General features: G+C 34.5%; 1 protein-coding gene across 1 annotated transcript in view; it reads left to right on the top strand.

The window, feature by feature from the left end:
* SNTG1 (syntrophin gamma 1) overlaps positions 1-25,051 on the top strand; it is an 875,063-nt gene that overhangs the window by 751,708 nt on the left and 98,304 nt on the right. The window contains exons 14-15 of the mRNA XM_063726650.1: positions 1,735-1,851; positions 3,421-3,492. Coding sequence (XP_063582720.1) covers positions 1,735-1,851; positions 3,421-3,492 — 189 coding nt within the window. The remainder of the gene's footprint in view (positions 1-1,734; positions 1,852-3,420; positions 3,493-25,051) is intronic.

Here is a 25,051-nt window from a genome sequence, read left to right on the forward strand (position 1 = left end):
TTGTCTACATTCTCTAATATGCAACTACTGAAAGTGTAAACTATAATATCCTTTCGTTTTAACTCGTGTAATTATTCTGACTTAGTAAATATATATTAAACTAAGTCATAGTTTTCTTTATGGGATGGTTATCTATTAAGCTTCATTTACTTTTTCAAAACTGTGTTGTTATCTGATCAACTATACCTGGCCATATAAGCAATACAAAATAATCAGTTATTATAGTTGATTCTTATTATGTTATTATTAACCAGTGAAGTCTCTATGTAATGCATATGTTAGTAATCTAAAAGATTACAGAATGCATTATATAATTAAAAGAGCAAGGCATTTTGGTTCAAATTCCAATTTTAACTTGTATCAAGTTTGATTCATTTGTTAAGCTAATTTATTTAAATCACAATCCCTTAATTTGTTAATTCAGGGACTTTATAGCTCATAGGCTTATTGTAAGACAAACTGAGATAATGAGATGGTGAATAATCCAATTATTTTAGAGAGTAAACACAATTAATGGAAAGAAGATGAGATCTATGAATAGACAGTCATATTTCAAATCTTGCATTTCAAATTCTTGCATTGTTATTAGTCAACTGTCACCACATTAATGCTGCAAAACAAACCACCCCCTTACTAGCTGGAATACAACAATAAGTATTTCTTTCTTTCTGAAAGTGAACTGATTGTCATTAGCCACCAGTTTGGAGCTAGCTGGGCTTGGTCCAGGTGTTAAGCTGAGCTCTGGTCTGCTGCATGTGTTCCTATCCTGGGTATGAGTTCTTCATGGTAATGGCAAAAGCACGAGATACTAAGCTAACTCTACTCTTGACACATTCATTAATATCCTATTGGTGATAGAAGGTCTCACGAGCCAAAAAAAGAAAAAAAATATCTAGGAGGAGGAGTTAACTCTGCCAACCATAAAGCCAACGTAAATTATATGAAGTGGGAAGTATATCCTCCCACACAGAGTTGTGATGAGAAAGAAATTGAATGCCACATGAATATGTTGTTAGAAATGTCATACTTATTTGTTAAGTGTTTATGTATATGTTTGACTCTCAAGAAAATCAGATAATAAAAAGACGAGTGGCTCATCTCACAAAATCTTTGTTTGGAAATCAATCTGCCTTTATTAAGCACTAGAAGATAAAGAGTTGGTTTCAATGCCATTTGATATATGAATACACTAGCATAAATTATATTCATCTAAGATCAATGATTAAAAGGAGGACATTTATCATTCTCCGTTATCAGGCACAGAGGAGAAGTGGTGTGCCGCCCTAGTGGTATTGCCATAAGATGTCTCTCTGATTTGCTTTCTTTACTCACTTCAACATTCTGTATTGAAGCACATTCCCAATTAATAAAATGTCAGTAATTGGTAAACAAGTGCGATGCATCAATGAATTCTATTACAAATAAGTATTTTTTTCTGTAAGAATTGGTAGAGTGGGAAATATAATCCATGGCAGGTTGGATGGCATAAACACTTGATAAATGCTGATAGAAACGTATAAGAAATTCTTATGAGAGGTTTACATTCATTTACTGAAGGTAAATCTGGTTTAATGTACTTTTTTGCATCAATCAATTTGATAATTTTGTGTGAGTTTTTAATACTACGTGAAAAATATCTAAAATATTTTTAATATTTTCATCTAAATATTTTTTAGATATAAGATATCTAAAATAAGAAGTTTTGACAGTTGATTGTATTCCATTTTCTTGCAGATTGTCTACATGGGCTGGTGTGAAGCCCGGGAGCAAGATCCCCTCCAGGACAGAGTGTACTCCCCGACCTTCCTGGCCCTGAGGGGCTCATGTCTCTACAAGTTTCTGGCACCTCCAGTAAGTGTTTTATCAAAATTTATTGGTCTTTTCCATATTATCACAAGAGATTGACACCAACTTAACAGCACCAAATAGTATACCATCAATATTTTTTAAAAATAATATAGAGAAAAAATAGAAATCCGTTTATCTGATTTAACTTACTAAAATATATATTCTGATATTAAACATTTGCTTTAACACCCTTGAAAAGTCTGGAACTTACTTCTTTATAAATAGTGAACCTATAAAATAATGGATCAAATTATAATGCCGTTACAAATCTCATGACGACATGGGAAAGGAGATTTTAAGAAACATTTTCAAGCATATGTCAGTGTATTTTGTTTATTAAATAAAAATTAAAGAAATGAATATATCAAAAGTGAAATAAAAAAGAATAAACTGTTTTAGGGCTATACATGAATGAACATGTTTACTAAACTCTTATTTTCCAAGGATCTTTTGACAGTTATTTTAAATTTATTCAGCACTTATAATTACTAGTAATTTATTATTAGCAAAGAATAATAAGGAAATTTCAAAATGATAGCACCTTATCTAGCTACTATTAAGTCTGTCTCACCCTATGGTAATCCCATAAGATGACGTTAACTCTCATGGTGTTCAACATTTAAATTAGAGGATTCTATCCTTGACAAACAACACAAATACATTCTGGTAAGCTATCATTTATGACAGTCAAACTTGCTTATCTATGTTGTACAGGTCTCTCTATATAAAATCAATAGCATTTTCACCTTCTATTATATTCTATATCCTAGTTATTGAGATTTGTACTAGATATGTATAGATACCTATTGCACCTCAAGTCTTGCTTTTGGAAACATGTACCTTGCAGCTCAGAAGACACTTAATAAATATTTATTGAATATAAATACCAAATGCGAGACCAGTCACTTGCAGGTCTAATAATACATAAGATTTAGAAATCATCAGGTCTCACTTGCTGCTGTTTTAAATGTCTGTCTCTACACAAAGTTTAAAGCACTAGGAAGACAGAGGAAAAATTGATATTTATATATTTTACTCTATTCCTACTCTGAATAATTTATTTGACAAGACAGTTAAATATATGTTTCCAACCTAAGTAAGTGAAATAACTGCATTATGCTTTTGGTATGTTTGCAATGTCACAGTCATCTTGGAATTTCTTAATATAAATGATGTATATTTAAAAAATAGAGCTGTGTTGAGGTCTGGTATTTTCTGTATTTAACTAGTGGTAAATTGAAAAAAAATATGAGTGTGGAATGTAAATACTTAGTATTTATAGGTAGAGAATGCAAAGATTATTTAAGATATATAAGGACACTGGGCAAATGAGAACTGTTGCACATAATATAAATCATTTGCTGAAAGCATGAGACAAATGGTGACAAAGCTTGGAATAGAGGAAACAAAAGTATTATGTAGGGTCCTTTATGAGCATGGCTTCACAGATGAGAAACTAACTAGATACATCTGTGAAAGTTTTTTCTTATGTTTCACTATATTATGCAAACCAAATACAGTAGTAAATAACTTTCTAAAACAAATTAAACATTATTTTCTTATCTTTTAAAGGTGACCACCTGGGACTGGACGAGAGCAGAGAAAACATTCTCAGTTTATGAGATTATGTGCAAGATCCTCAAGGTATGATCAATATGTAGTCAGTATTTGAATGGCTTTTCCTCAGCAAATAGTGCCTCTGGGCTCATAAGTAGCTGATGAAAACAAATGATTCATGGAATGAAGGAAGAGACACGATAAAGACAAATGAAAGAGAAAGAAAATAAACTAGACACAAAAGAGAAAATATAGAATGCACAGAAGTGCACTGGCACTCAGCTATCTGCTTAAATAACTTGCAAGCAGACTCTGCAGTCCCGCCGTGGGTGAGGGAACAGGGAGAAGCTCATCAGGAGTTCACTGCGGAAGAAGAAAATTCGGTTGAAAGTAGTCTGAATTTAAACGTCGGTTGTTACCATGTTTTTTTTTTTTTAATTCTTTTTTTCTGAATAAAATGCAAAAGAGAAAGATTTGGGTAAGACTTGGAATTAGAAAATATAGAAAATATCAGGAAAAATGCAAAGAAAAGTTTTGCTGTTTTGTTCTTAATCTCATGGCTTGACCAACTTTTTGCATATGTAAAAGAACATTGGATTGTCATATATCAGTTGAATTTCATGCCATATGTAGGATTATTGCAATAGCAAGCCATCACAAATTCTGTAAAACGTCACATGGTTTCTACAGCGTTTTTTTAAAGAATTAAAATTGGAATAACCTATAAAACATGAAGACTAATATATATTCACTTTCTACTTTAGGGTTTGTAGGCTTGGACTCACCACAGATTGATAATTAAATTCCTGCATAAGGTTGACCTTGTTTCTGTATCCAAGTGGAGCTAATTTCCCTTTGCTTTATGCTAGCTATTTCTCTTCCTGTTAAAGACTTAGCAGAGTAAAAAAATGCTGAAACATTTAAAATATAATAAAACGCATCAAAATTGTCTGAAGGCAGAGAGACAAAAATTATAATTACCTCAAAAGTGTTCATAGTTTCTGTTCCTTATAGAGAACTTAGGATTAAAGCTGAAGTTCTCTGAAGTGCAAAATCCAGCTAAAAATATAGTTCATTGATTGCTCATCACTGTGCATGCTTTGAGTTCTTTTGTAGGCGTAATGGTGGAAGGACAAACTGAAATACTTGAGTGTATTGTTAGTAAAGAAGGGTCTGACAATTTCTTAAACAGCTGCTAATATCTGAGGAAAAGGAGATCATACCTGACTCCAGTTTTCTGAAATAATTGCCAAAATGGCTAATGAGATAGCTTTCTATTTTTTGGAGATGGAGTCTTGCTCTGTTGCTCAGGCTGGAGTGCAGTGGCATGATCTCGGCTCACTGCAACCTCCACCTCCCAAGTTCAAGCAAATCTCCTGCCTCAGCCTCCTGAGTAGCTGGGACTACAGGCACATGCCACCATGCCCAGCTAATTTTTTGTATTTTAGTAGAGACAGGGTTTCACCGTGTTGCCCAACCTGGTCTTGAACTCCTGAGCTCAGGCAATCGGCCCACCTCTGCCTCCCAAAGTGTTAGGATTACAGGCATGAGCCACCGCGCCCGGGCGAACTCTGTATTTTTAGGAAAGCTACTCATGTAATTAGAGGAAGAAAAGAAAGAAGAAAAGAAAGAAAGAAAAGAAAGAAGGAAAGAAAGAAAGAAAAGAAAAGAAGGAAAAGAAAAGAAGAAAAGAAAAGGAAAGAAGGAAGGAAGGAAGGAGAGAGAGAAAGAAGGAAAGAAGAATGAAAGAAAGAAAGAAAGAAAGAGAAAGGAAGGAAGGAAGGAAGAAAGAAAAAGAAAGAAAAAAGAAAGAAAGAAAAAAAGAAAGAAAGAAAGAGGGAGGGAGGGAGGGAGGGAGGAAGGGCAGGGAGGGCACAGAGGGGAGGAAGGAAAGAAGGAAGAAGGAAGGAAGGGAGGGAGGGAGGAGGAAGGAAAGAAGGAAAAAAGAAAACTGCCTCAACAAATCAACTTTGTCTATTCTCTATCTGTACACTAATATAACTTTTATCATAGTAATAATGCAACACATATTTATATATTCTTACTTAGACTTAAATTATTTTCTAACCACTCTCCAAGTAGCTACATGATCTTTTAAATCCTCTTTTTTTAAAAAAAGCTATTTAAACATTAGAACATAATGCAGTTTACTATAGTAGTTAAAAAGGATAATTTTAAAGGAAATAATAAACATTATATTTAGCTCTATCAAGATATACACTCAATATTTTATATCTCTTTGTTACAATTTTTGACAAAGTTAAGATTATGCAATTCATGATCTGCTATTTTGTGTAAAAATATGTCTTGAGATTTTTTTCTATGACAGTTAATGTTCCTTAAAAACACTGATAACTTTTTGATAGATTTCATCTATCCCATCATTTGCCTATATTCATTGAGTCCACTTTAAAATTTTACATTTAGTTTTTTCTACCACTTGTTCTTGCTATCAGGCATATCACAACAATCATTATTTGAATGGTTTAATAGAAAATTAAATGTTTGCTATACACCAGGTAACCTCAGCACTTGTTATGTGGCTGAGAAAAATGCAGAAAAAGCCACTGCTTTCACTGAGCTTGCATTTTATTAGGTGATATGATGTTAAGTAAATCAATAAAGAAGACAAAGATAGTAAGTAAATAAATGAGACAAAATAATAATATGTAGGAAGGACTGATGTTTGCTCAGAGACTTTTATGCAAATTCTTATTTCCTTTAGTCTAAATTCTGAGCTTTGGAAATCCCGTGTGGAAAAATATTTTAACACATTCAATATATTAAATCCATGTGTACAAATTGCCTCCTACAAGTCATCCTAACTTATGCTGCCATCAGAAGTGTCTATGAGAGTGCCTGTATATTTACATTCTGACCAAATTAAAATCAAAGACTACTTCTCATTTTAACTTTCTATATAAAATTTTCTATAAGCCTTAGTTTACTTGAATTTTTTTTAACACTTCAAGTTCTGGGATACATGTGCAGAACGTGCAGTTTTGTTACATAGGTATACATGTACCATGGTGGTTTGCTGCACCTATCCACCCATCATCTAGGTTTTAGGCCCTGCATGTATTAGGTATTTGTCCTAATGGTGTCTCTCCCCTTGCCCCCAACCCCCCAACAGGCCCTGCTGTGTGATGTTCTACTTGAGAAAATGTTTACATAGGTTAGTGAGGCCTGGCAATAAGTATTCTCACACATCAAATACAATGTAAATCTACCTTCAGTTGTTGTATGTAATCAAGGAAGTCCCCCTCCCCTTAGTAAGTACAATGCTGGTGCTTTATGCTTTGTGGCTTGACATTAGACATATAAAGCCATTCTTCGAGCATCCCTTCTCCCAAAGGAAAATTTCATGTAGCATGAGAACAGAGGAGTGGCTTCTAGATTCGATGCTAAATGGATTATTTTCCTGCATGCAGATCACCTTCTGACCTTCTCCTGTGTCAGGATCACTGGTTGATAAGGAAGCCAGTCAGATAGGTGGGGCTGGTGAGCAAATAAGAAGGGGCATCTTCTACAGCCTAAATCAGAGGGGAAGTCTTCTACAGCCCAGCCCTCTCCTGCCATGAGGTATCAGTTCTGATGCAAGCTGTGCAAGTTGTAGACTTCTGCCTCCAGAAAATGGATCCCTCAGGTGAGGCTAATTAAAAGTCAGATTTGAATGTCTGGATCACAGAAGAACTTGCCTGTGACCATTAATCAGGAAAATCCTGTCCCTTCTGATGTGTTCATAATGAAGCTACACCAGTAATAACAAAAATGAAGCAATAAGGTTTATCTGGTACATATAGTTTATAGGTATGTGCCAGGTATTATCCTAAGTGCTTAGTATATGAATTCAGTTTGTATTTACAGCACCACTATCTGTCAGTTATTGTTATTCCCATTTTAGAGATTTGGAAACTGAGGCAAAAAACAGTTTAAGTAAATAGCCTAAGGTCACATAGCTAGCAAATATCAGAGCTAAAGATATGAATCTTGCAATGTGTCAAAATTCTGTGCTCTTGCACATGATACTACACTGTCTCTGTCTCTCAGTGTAAATATTGATAATTTGGGAAAAAAGATGGGAAACAGAGAGCCAGCCTGGTACTGATGAGAGAGCAAAGGTTTCAGAAAAAGAGGAATTTGACAACAAATGCCACTTCTGTTACTAAAACATTACCCTTTATGAGTGTATTGGGCACTATGAACTTCAGTTCTTCATCTGTGAAATGCAGCTATTGATGCAGAGGGTGCTGTGAAGATTAGCAATTGGTTAACTAATTTGTGAATGCATTTTTGTCTGTTAATTCATATCACAGTTACTTCGAGTACCTTCTATGTGCCAAGCACTCCACTAGGTATTAAGGATCAATACAACAGTATAAGAGAGTTGAACTCACAAAAATTCCAGCTGATGAAGGAGTTTAGGAAGGGCATTTTGGAGGAGGCCTTTAATGAACTGAAACCTAAGTGACTGTGAAAGGGCTCCACAGAGGAAGATGTATCATGGCAGGGGCTGGAGTTCAGCCAATAGGAGGGGAGGAGCAACCTGGTACAAGGAATAATGTGTAAACTTGCCCAGAGCTACAAAGAAGTGTGTGTCCCTTCAACAACGCAAACAGGTTTGTTACAGCTGTAGTCAGCTTGGGTATGAGGTTGGTGTTGGTGTTTGGACGGAACAGATCATAGGAAAAGGCCTTAATAAAGCACATGAACTTTATCTGAGGAACAAAGGGCAGCCACTAAAGCATGTCAAGCATGGGGAGGGACTGAGGTTGCCCATTTAAAAATCCTCTTTGAATGCAACGTGAGATGGAGATGAAGGGGCCGGAGGGGAGTGCTCCTGGGGCATCTTCTGGTCAACAAGGGCATGGACAGCGGGCTAGGAGGAGAGAGGCAGAGGAGTCGGGCCTGAACAGATAGTGCCCTCACAGTAGCTACTCGCCTGCATAGACCAGCCCTTTTGCACCGCTCTGGTTTGACTCGTTTTGCTCTGATTCTAGCCTGAGCTGTAACTCCCTAACACGGCACTGTAGCGGTGCATGGCTGGAAAAAAGACAACCTGCATTTTCAGTTACAGACTAAAATCTCAAGAAAGCCTCTAATTCTTCCTATTGTTATGTCATATTTTCTTAGCCTATTCTCTTGTCTAATCTACTGGAACTTATATTCAACCTTTTTCATTCTTTTTTGAAATTAATATATACTTCCCATTCTCACTTTTAGGTGATGATCCTACTTCCTACATGCAAACTCTCTCAGCATTGCAAATGCCTCCTGGCAGCCCCATCCTGACAGATAACTATCCTTGCTCTTACCTAATACTAAGCCTCCTGTTGGGTAACAGATCTCAATCACTCTGACATAAACAGCAATTCTGTCCTGATGACTCCAAATGCATATGTTCTGCCCAGATCTTGTCCCTGAACTCTAAGTATTCAACAGTTTATATTTCTGCCTACTGACATACCTAGTAGAAATGTCCATGTTACATGTCTTAAAATTTAGGATCAACAATTGGAGAGAATGTAAAGCAACATGGAGGTTAGAGAAAAGAAAAAAACAAAAGCAAAAACTAGAGTTCGGCTATTTTTTTAGAAACTCATGGCAATTAGCTGAGATGATACTAAGTTATAGCACGGGGTACATTTTAGCATTACAGACCTCTGGTGCCTGCCAACAGGGGTGTGTTGAGCTGTTAGGGAAACTGTCATTTATTTAACTTTGGGACTTTAATAATTAAGAAAATGCAAAACTAGGAATATAAAATTAGGCATGAAAGTGAATATATATCAAGAATGAGAAAAAGCTCATGATGCAGAATAAAGTTGGCAAATACCACAAACATTGAAAATCTATGGAAAAGTACCCTATATTTGTAATTAATTCACTAAGACACTTATTGAGTACTTTTTCTCCTACATTTTTGGGGGGCTGTGTATTCTTTGATCACCTCTTTGAATAAAAAGGATTTCGTAAACCAGTGTCTATGGGAAAAAGAAGTAGACCCCCTGCATCTTGCCCTCATCTCTCTGGGCACCACGATCACCTGCCTCCCAGAGGATACCCAAGGCCTTTAGCCCAGGGACAGCTACCAATGGAACTTAGATCTCATCCTACAGCTGAATTCAGGAGTACAGTTGCAATGATCAGGTTCTTCCTAGTGAGAGGAAGATCGGACGTAACTGCATGACTTGAAGCCCAAGTGTAGTAGTTGTTATGCTAACAGAACGTACATGGGAAACATAGAGGAGTAGTGAAAGGAATGTCTGTCTTCATTCATAGTAGATGAGCAGTGTATCATTGGTATAAAAATGTACTCCCTATCATTTGACCAGGAAACCCTTAAAAAGTAAAGGATCATTTTGTTTGTAGATATTCAACAACTGCCTGTTTCAGAGCTAGCAATAGATTTAGCAAGAACAAGTCTTTGGATGACAAAGATTATTTTTTAAACAGTATTTTTCATGATACTGTTTTTCAGCCTGATATTACAAATAAGTTTAATTTTTTGATAAAATATACATAGTGAGCAATATAGTCACACTGATATTCATCTAAAAACATTTTTAGAAAAAAGGAGAAAACATGCCTGGCAGGGTTGAATGAGGAGGGTACTCAGAGTGAATACAGGTGGGAGATGGGGAAGGAGAAAGAGGGATTGATCAACTAAGTAGATATGTTGTGTGGAAGGTAAAATAGGAGCCTTATTTCTCACTGTTAGGGATAAGAGTCATAAATACAGAAAGAAAGAAGCCAAGAATAAATTCTGTAGTATTGGATTACAATTAGAAATATTGGTATGCAGCCTCAATTTGCAATGTGTGTGTGTGTGTGTGTGCATGTGTATGTGTGCAGCTGTACCTTACTCTGTCCGCAAAATATCTGGAGTCAGAGAGTTCTTAATAGCAAGGAGCACACTCAGCAAAGCTTTCCATTTCTCAATATTTTTCTCCACTGCAAAAAGTCAGAACTCTGTAGAGAAATGTTTGATGGCTGGGTTGTGGCATAGAAAGTCAAAGATGAGGCTAAGTCATATTATTGTGATAGGAAATAAGGAGGTGTTCAGAGAATGATGGAGATAGATCAAAAGACATAAAAGCAACTTTCAAGAGCATCTATTGGGCAAATTTGGGAAAAATTGAGCAATTCTGGAATAAAATAAATGTTAGCAATGGATTATAACTCAACAAATAAAATAGGAAACCATTAAGTCTATCTTCATAAAAATAAAGAAGTGAAAAATGTGACAAGGGACAAAGAACTTACTTAGTTTCAAAGTACCTCCTCAGAAAGAACTTACTGCAATTATAAAAGAAGAAAGGAGAACTTTACAGGGCACAAAAGTGACAGCATTGCCTTAACAAATTGATCAAAATGAACACTTCATTAATGCAACACATCAAAAATTATGCATGTCTGATAGGGCGACAGACTATCATAATTAGCAAAATAGCAGGTTCATGACATTCCCACTAAAGCTGGGTACAAATGAAATATAACTAGGAGGAAACATCTATCTAATGTAATGTAAAGGAGAAAACCAATGTAATCTAACTGAATCTAATGTGATTTAATCTATTCTAGTCCTGAGAAAATCTCCAACAAACCCAAGTGAGACACATTTTATATAAAATAAATGTCGTATTTTCTTCAATAGTGTCAAAGTCATTAAAGTTAGGAAAAGATCAAAGCATTTTTCTCACTGAAGGCAAGTGGCATCACAGAACAACCACGTGCAGCCGAGGATTCTGAACTGGTGAGTCATGAATGAAGCCCAAGGACTAGACCACATCACAGTCCTTGCTTTGATGATTGCATTGTGTTTATGTAGGTGAATGCCCTAATGTTCTTGTTTGCAGAAGGTACACACACATTGAAGTATGAGGGTGGGAGGTAATGAAGTATCACATTGGTAGTTAACAAACAGTTCAGAAAATAAGTATTTGTAATTCACTTGCAAATGTTCTTTAAATCTGATTGTATTAAAAATTATTCCATGTCAGGAGGTTCTATATAAATAGAAATGCAAAACAAGCAAACAAGAAAAAGCGAACCTGCCTCATATAGAGACAACACAGTAAATTATTATAGAAATCCCTAAAGGCTACCAGGCTTGTACAGCATTCTAAGACAGTGCTAAAACTGCTCAAATTAAGAAGAGCTAAGAAGAAATACTACCAAAAATAAGTACAATAAACAAAGACATAAATAGAAAAAATATATATAATATATATATAAATAATATAATATATATAAATAATATATAATATATAAAAATAATATATAATATATAAATAATATATAATATATGAATAATATATAATATATAAATAATATAAATAATATATATAATACATATATAAATGATACATATGTTATATATTATATATTATATATAAATAGTATAAATAATATGTATTATATATAAATGATACATATAATATATAAATAATATATAATATATAAATAATATATATTATATATAAATAATATATATAATATATAAAAATAATATATATTATATATAAATAATATATAATATATAAATAATATATATAATGTATATAAATAATATATATAATATATAAATAATGTATAATATATAAATAATATATATTATATATAAATAATATATGTATTATATATAAATAATATATATTATATATAAATAATATATGTATTATATATAAATAATATATAAAATATATAATATATATTATATATAATATATATAAATAATATATAATATATAATATATATAAATAATATATATTATATAATATATATAAAATATACACATTAAGATATAACAGAAGATAATACATGATATAAGAGTATATCGATATCATTATTACGCAAATGCTAAAGATTTGGGAGATACCAAAATATTTCCAGCAGACTGTAATTTACGTGAAGAATCATTTTACAGTAGAATTTTATATCAATGGCAGGTATTAGTAGAAACTATTGTAAGAACACCAAAGTAACCACTTTTTTAAAAAGTTACATTTTAGGGAGGCCATTTATCTTTATCTGTTTTCTGTTGCTACAACTGAATGCCACAGTCTGAGTAGTTTATAAGGAATAGAGGTTTAACTATTAGCTCATGGGTCTGGAGGCTGGGAAGCCCAAGAGCATGATGCCTGCATGTGGTGAAGGTCTACCAGTTGTTTCATAACATAGAGGGAAGCATCACAAGGAGAGATAGCAAGCGTAGTAGCTCAGGTCTTTTTCTTCTCTTTATAAAGCTAGTAAACCCATCACAGGGCCCCATCCTGATGACCTTATCTAATTCTAATTGCCTCCCCAAGTCCCTACCTCTTATCAACATATAAATTTGGTTATTAAGTTTGCAACACATACAATTTTGGAGACATATTCAAACCATAGTGCCATCTTAGTAAAAAAGAGGTGTCTCTGCATTTTCTGACTATATTTATATCTATTTTCATTTTTAAAATAATTTTTCTTAAAAAGTTTGATTGCTTTACATTTTATTAAGCAATTTAAAATTAATATGGTTCTTTTTTTACTGTAACACTTTAGAATTAAATTAGCATAAAAAGTTTAGTCTCTTCCTAAACTACAAGCTTCTGAAAGTATGTTTTTAGTTTTTCCTCTGATAATAGAACTTTAATTCCCTGGTGATTTTTAAAAAACGTTGCAGGCCGTGCACTTAGGTTTTAGTGTTGCTGCTCTGGGTGAGAACTAAGGTTCAGCCATTCCTCGTTCTGTCTATGAACATGCCAGAGAGAACACATCAGAAGGAAGTCACTGCCATCCACAAAGCTAATCCCAGCAACTTCAAATCCAGCTTCCTGTCTTAAAAATATAATAATCATCATTGATTAAAAATATAATTTTATTTTTTATTTTTGTTATCTAATAACATTTTCTTGGTTTATTAATATTTTATCACATATCCTTTTGTGCAAGTGACTCCCATAAATTCCCCATCTGTTATATAAAGTACTTATTTCCCTTTTACCAAGACATCTTTCAAATGCCAAGTATTAATTAATGAAATCTCATGTTTCAAAATTTGTTTCATTGACCTATATTTGCTCTTAAAAGTTCAAAGACATCATTGTTTCATACTCTTTTCTTGTTTTGTTTTTTTTTTCCAAGGAGAGGTTTCTGATTCTTTTAGCTATATCTTGTCTAGAGATACCTATGTTCTTTATCTTTCTCACATTATTATTATTATTATTATTATTATTATTATTTTGCTTTAAGTTCCTGGATACATGTGCAAAATGTGCAGGTTTCTTACCTAGGTATACGTGTACCGTGGTGATTTGCTGCTCATATCGACCTGTCCTCTAAGGTCCCTCCCCGACCCCTAACCTCGCAACAGGCCCTGGTGTGTGTTGTTTCCCACCCTGTGTCCATGTGTTCTCATAGTTCAACTTCCATTTGTGAGTGAGAACATGTCAGTGTTAGTTTGCTGAGGATGATGACTTCCAGCTTCATCCATGTCCCTGCAAAGGACATGATCTCATTTCTTTTTATGGCTATGTAGTATTCCATGGTGTATATGTACCACATTTTCTTTATTCAGTCTATCATTGATGGGCATTTGGGTTGGTTCCATGACTTTGCAATTGTAAATAGTGCTGCAGTAAACATACGTGTGCATGTGTCTTTATAGTTGAATGATTTATAATCCCTTGGGCATATACCCAGTAATAAGATTACTGGGTCAAATGGTATTTCTGATTCTAGATCCTTGAGGAATTTCCACGTTGTGTTCCAAAATGGTTGAACTAATTTACATTCTCACCAACAGTGTAAAAGTATTCCTATTTCTCCACAGTCTCTCCACCATCTATTGTTTCTTAACTTTTTAATAATCACCATTCTAACTAGCATGAGATGGTATCTCATTGTGGTTTGATTTGCATTTCTGTAATCATCAGTGATCTTAAGTATTTTTTTTCATATGTTTGTTGGCCACATAAATGTCTTCTTTTGAGAAGTGCCTGTTCATATCCTCTGCTCACCTTTTGATGGGGCTGTTTGTTTTTTTCTTGTAAATTTGTTTAAGTTCCTTGTAAATTCTGGATATTAGACTTTTGTCAGATGGGTAGGTTGCAAAAGTTTTCTCCAGTTCTGTAGGTTGCCTGTTCACTCTGATGATAGTTTATTTTGCTGTGCAGAAGCTCTTTAGTTTAATTAGATCTCATTTATCAATCTTGGCTTTTGTTGCAATTGCTTTTTGCATTTTTGACATGAATTCTTTGCTTATGCCTATGTCCTGAATGGTATTGCCTAGGTTTTCTTCTAGGGTTTTTATGATTTTGGGTTTTACATTTAAGTGTTTAATCTATATTGAGTTAATTTTTGTTTAAGATGTAAGGAAGGGGTCCAATTTCACTTTTCTGCAAATGGCTCACCAGTTTTCCCAGCATCATTTATTAAATAGGGAATCCTTTTCCTATTGCTTGTTTTTGTCAGGTTTGTTGAAGATCAGATAGTTATAGATGTGTAATATTATTTCTGAAGTCTCTGTTCTGTTCCATTGGTCTATATGCCTGTTTTGATACCAGTACCATGCTGTTTTGGTTACTGTAGCCGTGTAGTATAGTTTGAAGTCAGGCAGCGTGATGCCTCCAACTTTGTTCTTTTTGCTTAGGATTGTCTTGGCTATAGAGGGTCTTCTTTGATTCCACATGAAATTTGAAGTAGTTTTTCCTAATTCTGTGAAGAATGTCAATGGTAGTTGGATGGGAATAGCATTGAATCTATAAATTAATTTGGGCAGTGTGGCCATTTTCATGATATTGATTCTTCTTATCCATGAGGATGGAATATTTTTCCATTTGTTTGTGTCCTCTCTTATTTCCTCGAGCAGTGGTTTGTAATTCTCCTTGACGAGGTCCTTCACATCCCTTGTTAGCTGTATTTTTAGGTATTTTATTCTCTTTGTAGCCATTGTGAATGGGAGTTCATTCATGATTTGGCTCTCTGCTTGTCTGTTGTTGGTGTAAAGGAATGCCTGTGATTTTTGCAAATGGATTTTGTATCTTGAGACTTTGCTGAAGTTGCTTATGAGTTTAAGGAATTTTTTGACCGGGATGATTGGGTTTTCTAAATATAGAATTATGTCATCTGCAAACAGAGACAATTTGACTGCCTCTCTTCCTATTCGAATACCCTTTATTTCTTTCTCTTGCCTGATTGCCCTGGCCAGAACTTCCAATACTATGTTGAATAGGAGTGGTGAGAGAGGGCATCCTTGTCTCATACTGATATTCAAAGGAAATGCTTCCAGCTTTTGCCCATTCAATATGATATCTGCTGTGGGTTTGTCATAAATAGCTCTGATTATTTTGAGATATGTTCCATCAATACCTAGTTTATTGAGAGTTTTTAACATGAAGTGATGTTGAATTTTATCAAAGGCCTTCTCTGCATCTATTGAGATAATCATGTGTTTTCTGTCATTGGTTCTGTCAATGTGATGAACACATTTATTGATTTGTGTATGTTGAACCAGCTTTGCATCCCAGGGATCAAGCTGACTTGATCATAGTGGGTAAGTTTTTTGATGTGCTGCTGGATTCAGTTTGCCAGTATTTTATTGAGGATTTCACATCAATATTCATCAGGGATATTAGCCTGAAGTTTTCTTTTTTTATTGTGTCTCTTTGCAGTTTTGGTATCAGGATGATACTGGCTTCATAAAATGAGTTAAGGAGGAGTCCCTCCTTTTGAATTGTTTGGAATAGTTTCAGAAGGAATGGTACCAGCTCCTTTTTGTACCTCTGGTAGAATTCAGCTGTGAATCTCACTGGTCCTGGGCTTTTTTTGGTTGGTAGGCTATTAATTACTGCCTCAATTTCAGAACTTGTTATTGGTCTATTCAGGGATTAGACTTTTCCTTATTTAGTCTTGGGAGGGTGTATATGTCCAGGAATTTATTTATTTTTCTAGATTTTCTAGTTTATTTATGTAGAGGTATTTATAGTACTCTCTGATGGTAGTTTGTATTTCTGTAGGGTCAGTAGTGATATCCCCTTTAACCTTTTTTTGTTGTGTTTATTTGATTCTACTCTCTTTTCTTCTTAGTTTAGCTAGCAGTCTATTTTGTTAATTTTTTCAAAAAACCAGCACCTGGATTTATTGATTTTTGGAGGGCTTTTGTGTCTCTATCTCCTTCGATTCTGCTCTGACCTGAGTTATTTCTTGTCTTCTGCTAGCTATTGAATTAGTTTGCTCTTGCCTCTCTAGTTCTTTTAATTGTGATGTTAGGGTGTAGATTTGAGATCTTTCTAGCTTTCTGATGTGGGCATTTAGTGCTATAAGTTTCCCTCTTAACACTGGTTTAGCTATGTCCCAGAGATTCTTGTACATTGCACCTTTGTTCTCATTTGTTTTGAAGAACTTCTTGATTTCTGCTTTAATTTCATTATTTAACCAGGAGTCATTAAGGAGCAGGTTGTTCAGTTTCCATGTAATTGTGTGTTTTTGAGTGAGTTTCTTAATCCTGAGTTCTAATTTTACTGCAGTATGGTCTAAGAGACTGTCTGTTATGATTTCAATTCTTTTGCATTTTCTCATGAGTGTCTTACTTCCATTTATGTGGTTGATTTTATAATAAATGCCAAGTGGCATTGAGAATAATGTATTTTCTGCTGATTTGTGGGGGAGAGTTCTGTAGGTGTCTATTAGGTCCACTTGATCTAGAGCTCAGTTCAAGTCCTGAATATCCTTGTTAATTTTCTGTCTCATTCATCTGTCTAATATTGACAACTGGGTGTTAAAGTCTCCTATTATTGTGTGGCAGTCTAAGTTTCTTTGTAGGTCTCTAAGAACTTGATTTATGAATCTGGGTGCTCCTCTATTGGGTGCATATATATTTAGGATAGTTAGCTCTTCTTGTTGCATTGATCCCTTTATCATTATGTAATGCTCTTCTTTGTCTTTTTTAATCTTTGTTGGTTTAAAGTCTGTTTTGTCAGAGACTAGGATTGCAACCCCTACTTTTTTTTGCTTTCCATCTCCTTGGTAAATTTTCTTCCATCCCTTTATTCTGAGCCTATGTGTGTCTTTGCACATGAGACGGTTCTCCTGAATACAGCACACTGATGGGTCTTGACTCTTTATCCAATTTGCCAATCTGTGTCTTTTAATTGGGGCATTTTGCCCATTTACATTTAAGGTTAGTATTATTATGTGTGAATTTGATCCTGTCATCATGATGTTATCTGATTATTTTTGCCATTAGTTGATGCAGTTTCTTCATAGTGTCATTGGTCTTTATATTTCGGTGTGTTTTTGCAGTGGCTGGTACCCGTTTTTCCTTTCCATATTTTATGCTTCTTTTGGGAGCTCTTGTGAGGCAGGCCTGGTGATAACGAAATCTCTCAGCATTTGCTTGTCTGGAAAGGATTTTATTTCTCCTTTGTTTATGAAGCTAGTTTGACTGTATATGTAAGAATATTGAATATTTGCTCCCAATCTCTTATGGCTTGTAGAGTTTCTGCTGAGAGGTCCACTGTTAGTCTGATGGGCTTCCCTTTGTAAGTGACCTGGCCTTTCTCTCTGGCTGCCCTTAGCAGTTTTTCCTTCATTTCAACCTTGGAAAATCTAATGATTATGTATCTTGGGGTAGATCTTCTCATAGAGTATCTTAATGGTGTTCTCTGTATTTCCTGAATTTGCATGGTGGCCTTTCTTGCTAGGTTGGGGAAGTTCTCCTGGATATTATCTTGAAGTGTGTTTTTCAGCTTGTTTCTATTCTCTGTGTCTCCTTCAGATACTCCAGATTTGGACTTTTTATGAAGTCCCATATTTCTCAGAGGCTTTGTTCATTCCTTTTCATTCATTTTTCTCTGGTTTTGTCTGTATGGCTTCTTTCAGCAAGGTGGTCTGCAAACTCTGATATCTTTTCTTCCACTTGGTTGACTTGGCCATCGATGCTTGTGTATGCTTCACGAAGTTCTCATGCTGTGTTATTCAGCACCATCAGTTTATTTGTGTGTATGTTCCTCTCTAAACTGGTTACTCTAGTTAACAATTCTTCTAATCTTTTATCAAGGTTTTTAGCTTCTTTGCATTGTGTTAAAACATGCTCCTTTAGCTCAATGTACGTTTCTGATTCTTTTAGTTTATTCTTATCTAGTGACACCTATTTATTATCTTTCTATTTGCACTCCATTTTTTTATGGCAGGTATGAGTAAAGCATGATTTTGTCAAAATATTTTTAAATAATTTTATATTATTCTGTAATTTATCTTATAATTCTCAAAATGTTCGTTTATTCTTTTTGTTTAAAAAGTTATATTCTCACCATTTTTTAAAGACATTTCTAAAACAATGCAAGATTCTTATTTAAGTCAAACAAGTATTTATCAGCAACGTGATTTGGTAATAGAAAGATTCAGTCACTTTATCTCATTAAGAATTTAATATGTACACAGAAGCTGTCTAATTCTGTTTTCCAATATTTGGAGTGAAAAAAATTCACACATATACAAAATAAACCAACATCTTATATTTGTCTCTCTCAAAATCTATTTTTGGGGTATTATTTCCTCATTAAAGTGAGTCTAAAAGCAATATGTTTATGAATGATTATGGATTTCCGTGTTGCAGAAATTTATTCTCCTTTAAGCTGAGTCAGAAGATAATCCAAATATACTGAAAATAAGCACTGGAAAAGCATTGCTGTTTTAAGTCCTAACATTTTAATTTACTGCAATAATTTTAATAAAAAAGTGAGAGTACATCTGTATTAGGAAAATCTACCTATCATATGCAAACAAATCTTTATGAATTGTGAATAAATTGAATGCTTAAAAATATTACATTTAATAATGACATCTTCCATAATAATATCTGGTTAGTAAAATTTTATATGGACACCCATAACATATCCTTAATGTAAGGAAAAAGCTAGAAAATGGGTTTTGTTGCACAAATAATTTGGTGCCAATCTCAAGGATTCATCCCTTAGGATGAGAATTACTTTTAATGCTCTATTTAGCTTAAATTCCTTCAGGTCTATTTCAAGTTTTTCCATAACCTTTCTAGACTTAATTTGTTTAGATTTCTGTTTACAGAAATGTTCTGCCTTGCAAATTTACACAGTATATGATTGTAAAACTGTTTGACCTTCCAAAACCTTATATTACTGTTTTAAAATTAAAAATATAATTTTAATGTCAGAAGAAGCCCAGGCGTCATCTCCTTCTGAAGCCTTCATCCACTAAGGAATATTATGGAAAAGTTTTCCAGTGGCCTTCAAATTGATTTAGAATATATTTTTAATGATACAGTGGCATAGATAGTTTGCAGTGCCAGTTTTCAATACATCATTTCACTACTAATGAAATTAACAATATTTTAATTGTCATGCATTATTTTATTAACAATAATAATATTGTTCTTAATGAGAACACATGGACACAGGGAGGGGAACAACACACACCAGGGCCTGTTGGGGGAGGGTGGCAAGGGGAGGGAACTTAGTGGACTGATCAATTGATCAATAGGTGCAGCAAACCACCATGTCACATGTATACCTGTGTAACAAACCTGCACTTTCTGCACATGTATCCCAGAACTTGCAGTAAAATTTAAAAAAAAAGAAAGAAAAGAAAAGAATAATAATAATAGTGTTCTTGATATTTGTACTAATTTTTAGAATAATATCAAAATCTATGATTAATATTGTTTCTTTTGGAAACTCAGCATCATATATCAAACACTCTCTACCTCCCGTTATTTAACCTTTGCATATTTTAAATAATTGAATTGATATGTTCTATTGCTCAACATTCGTTTTTATTAAAAGTAGAGAAAGTGAAGATTACAGATGTGCTCAGCAGTAACTGCTGAAATCCGTAAGCACCCAACTTTTCTGGACCAAGTTTCTCTGTGTTCTTACTATATCCAGACAAGTCCTATTTCTGGAAAATGTGGTTGTACAGGGCTGTAATGTTTACATTAAGTGTGTCAACATATTTATATTGTTTGAAATGGATTTGGAGCAAGTCAAGTTTTTGAATATTTAAGGAACATATGTACTTGATTTACTAACCTTAAGTTATACAATTTCATTTTTATTTGTTTTTGCCCCTCCAGCTTGGGGACTTTAAAATTTCGTCACATACATGATTGAAGGAATGTTCAGCCAAACTTTATCTGAAATATTTCCTATTAACTCATATTTACGTAAATAATAAAATTAGAAGCATGCAAAATTTACCTTTGGGATTATATCCCATAACGGGCTCTTGTCAAAATTGACGTTGTTCATAATTTTTTGTAAAACTATTGAGAAAAATTTTTATAGTGTTTCAATTCATTGTGATGAAGAGTAGTTGAGAGAGAAATAATGCACTCCTGTGGAATGTTTTCTTTTCCAAGGATATATCTAAGGATATAGATAAATAAACACATACATACACAACTATATGTGTATATGTGTGTTTTATCATTGTGTCTTGGAGGTATTGGTTAAAATGGTTTTTAAATAATAGCTACATTTTTGATAGTTTTTAAATCAAAACATGGAATAATATTCAATTTTGCTATAGTATTATTACAATACAACCTATTAACTGTTTGCTCTGGATAACAGCCTGTGGACTTCATAGAAACTAAGATAAGTTTTCTGACTATATTAATGGCTACCATTTATTTCTGGAAATAATCTTATTTTTGTTTCTGTAAATGCATTTATACTTTAGTTATTCATTATGTACTAGGTATTACTTAGTTTTTATATGTCTAATTAACATGGATTACTGGATTAGTTGGTAAAGAAAGAGTAGTGATGTGTTAATAGAATGAACTAGCCTGATGTTACCTGAACTTGAATTCTGGCCCCAATTAATATCAACAATATCTCAATGGTATATTATCTTAAGTATCTTCAGAATCCTCATCTTTAAATCAAGAATTATAATTATAGCCACATTATGGGGTTACTATTATGAATAAGTCTGTTTAAACTGGTCACTTTGTAAGCATTCAAAACATATTAGTGATTTCTGACTCTAAATTGCTTGTGGAATGAATGCTACCCTTGAAGTGATATCAGTCATACACACAATGGCAATTCCCTTATTTTTTATCCAGTGTCATTCTCACTATTTCTGAATAATATAACTTTCTGGCAGTTCTGAAGACTTAGATTTATTTTACCTTAGTCCAAATAGGCATTCGAATAAGTTGTCCTCCCATCCTTGGAATCAGGGAGCAGTCTTCTGAGCAAGTGCTTGCTTGACATTAAGAGAATGGATTTATTTCTCTGGTGGTGAGCTGACATTTGATTATATTTGTAACTTTTGAAGATTGCTTTTCTCTGGGCATGGTATAAACTCAATTACAACTACATACAGTATGTAAAGGAAATTGAGAGTGTGTCAATATCAGAAATAAGGCTACTACTCAGTGGTAGGTAGTATGCCGAAGCCTGTATTTGGGCAAGGGGAGCTTACATGGCCTCCCTTGGGCCTTCTGTTGCATGGAATCAAGAGCAGAAATGGACATATAACCTTGGCCTGTTAACCCTTAGAGTTCTCCTCTTTCTCCACTGCCCTCAGTCACCAGAAGTCTTCTGAGGATACTAATTGACTCCATCATGTACAATCCTAAAACTTGCTGAATCATCTGCTTAGGTTGTATGTCAGTGGGAGAAAGAGGCCAGTCATGCAGTGCAGATAGCTTCTTCAAAAAGGATAGTGTATGTGACAGGCAATTTTACTGTAAAAACTTGCTTAATAAAACAATTCAAACAGAATGAATAAGATAGTATTATCCTTTGTCCACATTCTCACACTGAATTTGCAACTCATGTCAGGACTCTTTGTTCAGTACACTCTTTATGGGCTTCAGCCTCTTGATTTAGGGGCATATGGCTGATGAAGCTGTAGTTGGCCAATACAAATTATGTGAATGGGATCAAAACACCAAGAATGTAATTTTCGATTTTTCTCATTGGACTTTAAGTGTTGTTCTTAGTAGGCATCATTTTCAGATTCTTTTTCTGTTTGGAAAGGCTCTAAGCTTGCACACATTGAAATTTATGAGAGCAAAGTGCTACAAACTAGAGCACAGTTACAAGATGGTAGTGGCTCTGTCTACCATTTCTACCAACACCCTTCGGAGGCAGTCTATCTCTATTGTTTTCCATTGTTTACCAGCCCCTAATCTGACCAATGGTCCTCAAGTGCAACATCCTAGGGCCCTGGTGACATGGAAGCATTGGGCTGCGACCCTGGAATGAGAACAAAGGTGAGACCAGATCCAGGTATGTGCTCGCAGCTCCAACCAGCTTAAAGACTTTCTAACAGTAAATGACCCACAGGTAAGCAGCCTTCCCATCTGCATTGGGAATCCATCCCAATGACCCTGAAAACAGGTGTTTATTCACTACAGTAATGTGCAAACACAATGTAAATAAAACTAAACAAATACTTAAATTTCATTTTGTTTGGTTTATCTTCTCCCTTATACTTCTGTTTTAGGAGAAATATTTTCAAATAAATAAAAGTCATACCCATCTCAACAAAAGATTAAATGTCATAGAAAATATTTACTAATTGATCTGATAATTTTGGAAATAATATAATAAATTATAGACATTAAAATTTTATCAAATTTGAGTGCAGAAATAATAACCTATTTTGGTCAGAATACCAATTTGTTTTGTATTTACATAAGATTGGAATTATTCAGGTTACATGCTTTTTTTTGATATTGAAATATTAACTAATACATTGAACATTATAGAAGATATAGTTTTTTTAAATGTCATTTATGGAAGAGAATTACACACAAAAGGAGAGAGGAATGTGTTTTATTACGTATATAAATAATGGCTCTGAGTTACACAATGCTCAATCATTTTCATAATCTATTTTTCCAGTAATATTAAATAAATAAAAACATATCTCATTAGGGTACATGTACACATCACATAATTTTATATAGCTTAAAATTATCCATTGTTATTTGTAGTTCTTACACATAATACATAACCTGTTTACTATTTAACTGAAATGTGTAAAACTGACAGCAATGCTATTTTTGGAGTTGAGAGGAAATTTATTTTTGAAGTATTTTTTGAGTGTTGTACTATTTTGTAAAATAGTGAGAGAGGAGGACTCAAAGCCTCAGAATGAGCCAGCAATGGTAAGAATTCTTTGTCGAAACTCACTTGTTAGGAATTCCCAACCTATTTCCAACTGCCTTGCATTAAATACCATTTATATGCTGGTGATTCTAAATTTATTCAGAGATCTCCCTTGCATTTCAAACAAATGCTTTTAGTGCCTTCTGGATGATTCCACCTGGATGTCTAATGAATACCTCACATACAACCAACACAACATGTCCTCTGACTCTGCAGACACACACCTCAGTCAAGAGATGTTCTAACTTTTCAGTTGCTCTTGCCCAAGACCTTGGAGTCACTTCTGAAATCTTTTATCATGACCCATATCTGACACATCAGCAAAATATATCTGGAACCACTGTTGTGACACTGGTGTTAGAAACAAATGCTTGTTCCTTGGTACCAAAAAGAAGAAATAGCACTTGAACATAAATTTAATTTTCTCAGCAAGGCCATCTTTACTTCTATAGAAGGGTGTGACTCGCAGATGGAGTAATGGTGAGAGCACACATGGACAGGGAGGGTAAAGCGTTCTTATTCCTGATGCAGGTAGTCCCTACTGCTGTGTCATTCCCCTATTGGCTAGGGTTGGACCCCACAGTGTAAGCTAATTCTTATTGGCTATTTTAAAGACAGCAGGGATACAAGCTAGAGTGGTGGGGTGGGTAGTTTGGTGGGAAGGGCAGTTACAGAATAGGTGACTCAGGATGATTCAGGTCAGAGCAGGTGACCAGAGGTGACTCAGGTCAAAGCAGATGACCAGGGGAACAGATGTGAACTACTGATTAGAGCTGGTGGGAAAGTTGTGAAACTAGAAGCAAGGGGGCAAACAGGACCAGGAAGTTAAACCTTAAAATAGAGAATCAAAGAATAAGAGAGCTGAACATACTGACATACTGATTCCTTGAAGAGAAACTTGGAGTTCACCATATCTAACACTGGTCATCCTCAGCCCTCAACTGTCAGTCTCACATTTCCCACCTGGTTCCCGCTTTGACTTTTGCCTCCTGTCAGTTTCCAGTTTGACTCCAAGTAAAATACAAAGTTCTCAGGGCCCTCTGTAAAATCTCTCCCCCAACACCCTCAGGCATCCCCTGTCTGCTCTAGTCTTTTGCTACCCACCCAATAACTCAGACCAATTCCACTGTCCTGTTTAGGTATACACAAGCCTGAGGTCCTTTGAATTTGTTGCCTTCCTCTCCAAATAGCTTCAATAGTTTATTCTTTTACTTAACACTTCTTTTCAAATGTCACCTCCTGAAGATCATTTTTCCTATTATGCTTTATAAATGGCAATGCCTCCAAGGCTAGTACTTCCTACTTCATTTAACTGGTTTTATCATTGCCTGACATATTATGATTAAGCATTTTCTTCTTTGCTTTATGGTTTGTCTTGGTCCCACTCAAACCAAAGCTCCAGGAGGCAGAGATGTCATCTGTTTTGCTTAGTGCTATGTCCCCACACTGGAACAGCGCCTGGCACACAGCAGGCATGCAATCAATTTTTTGGTTGA

This window comes from Pongo abelii, chromosome 7, assembly GCF_028885655.2.
Source record: "Pongo abelii isolate AG06213 chromosome 7, NHGRI_mPonAbe1-v2.0_pri, whole genome shotgun sequence".
In the NCBI taxonomy this organism is placed as follows: Eukaryota; Metazoa; Chordata; class Mammalia; order Primates; family Hominidae; genus Pongo; species Pongo abelii.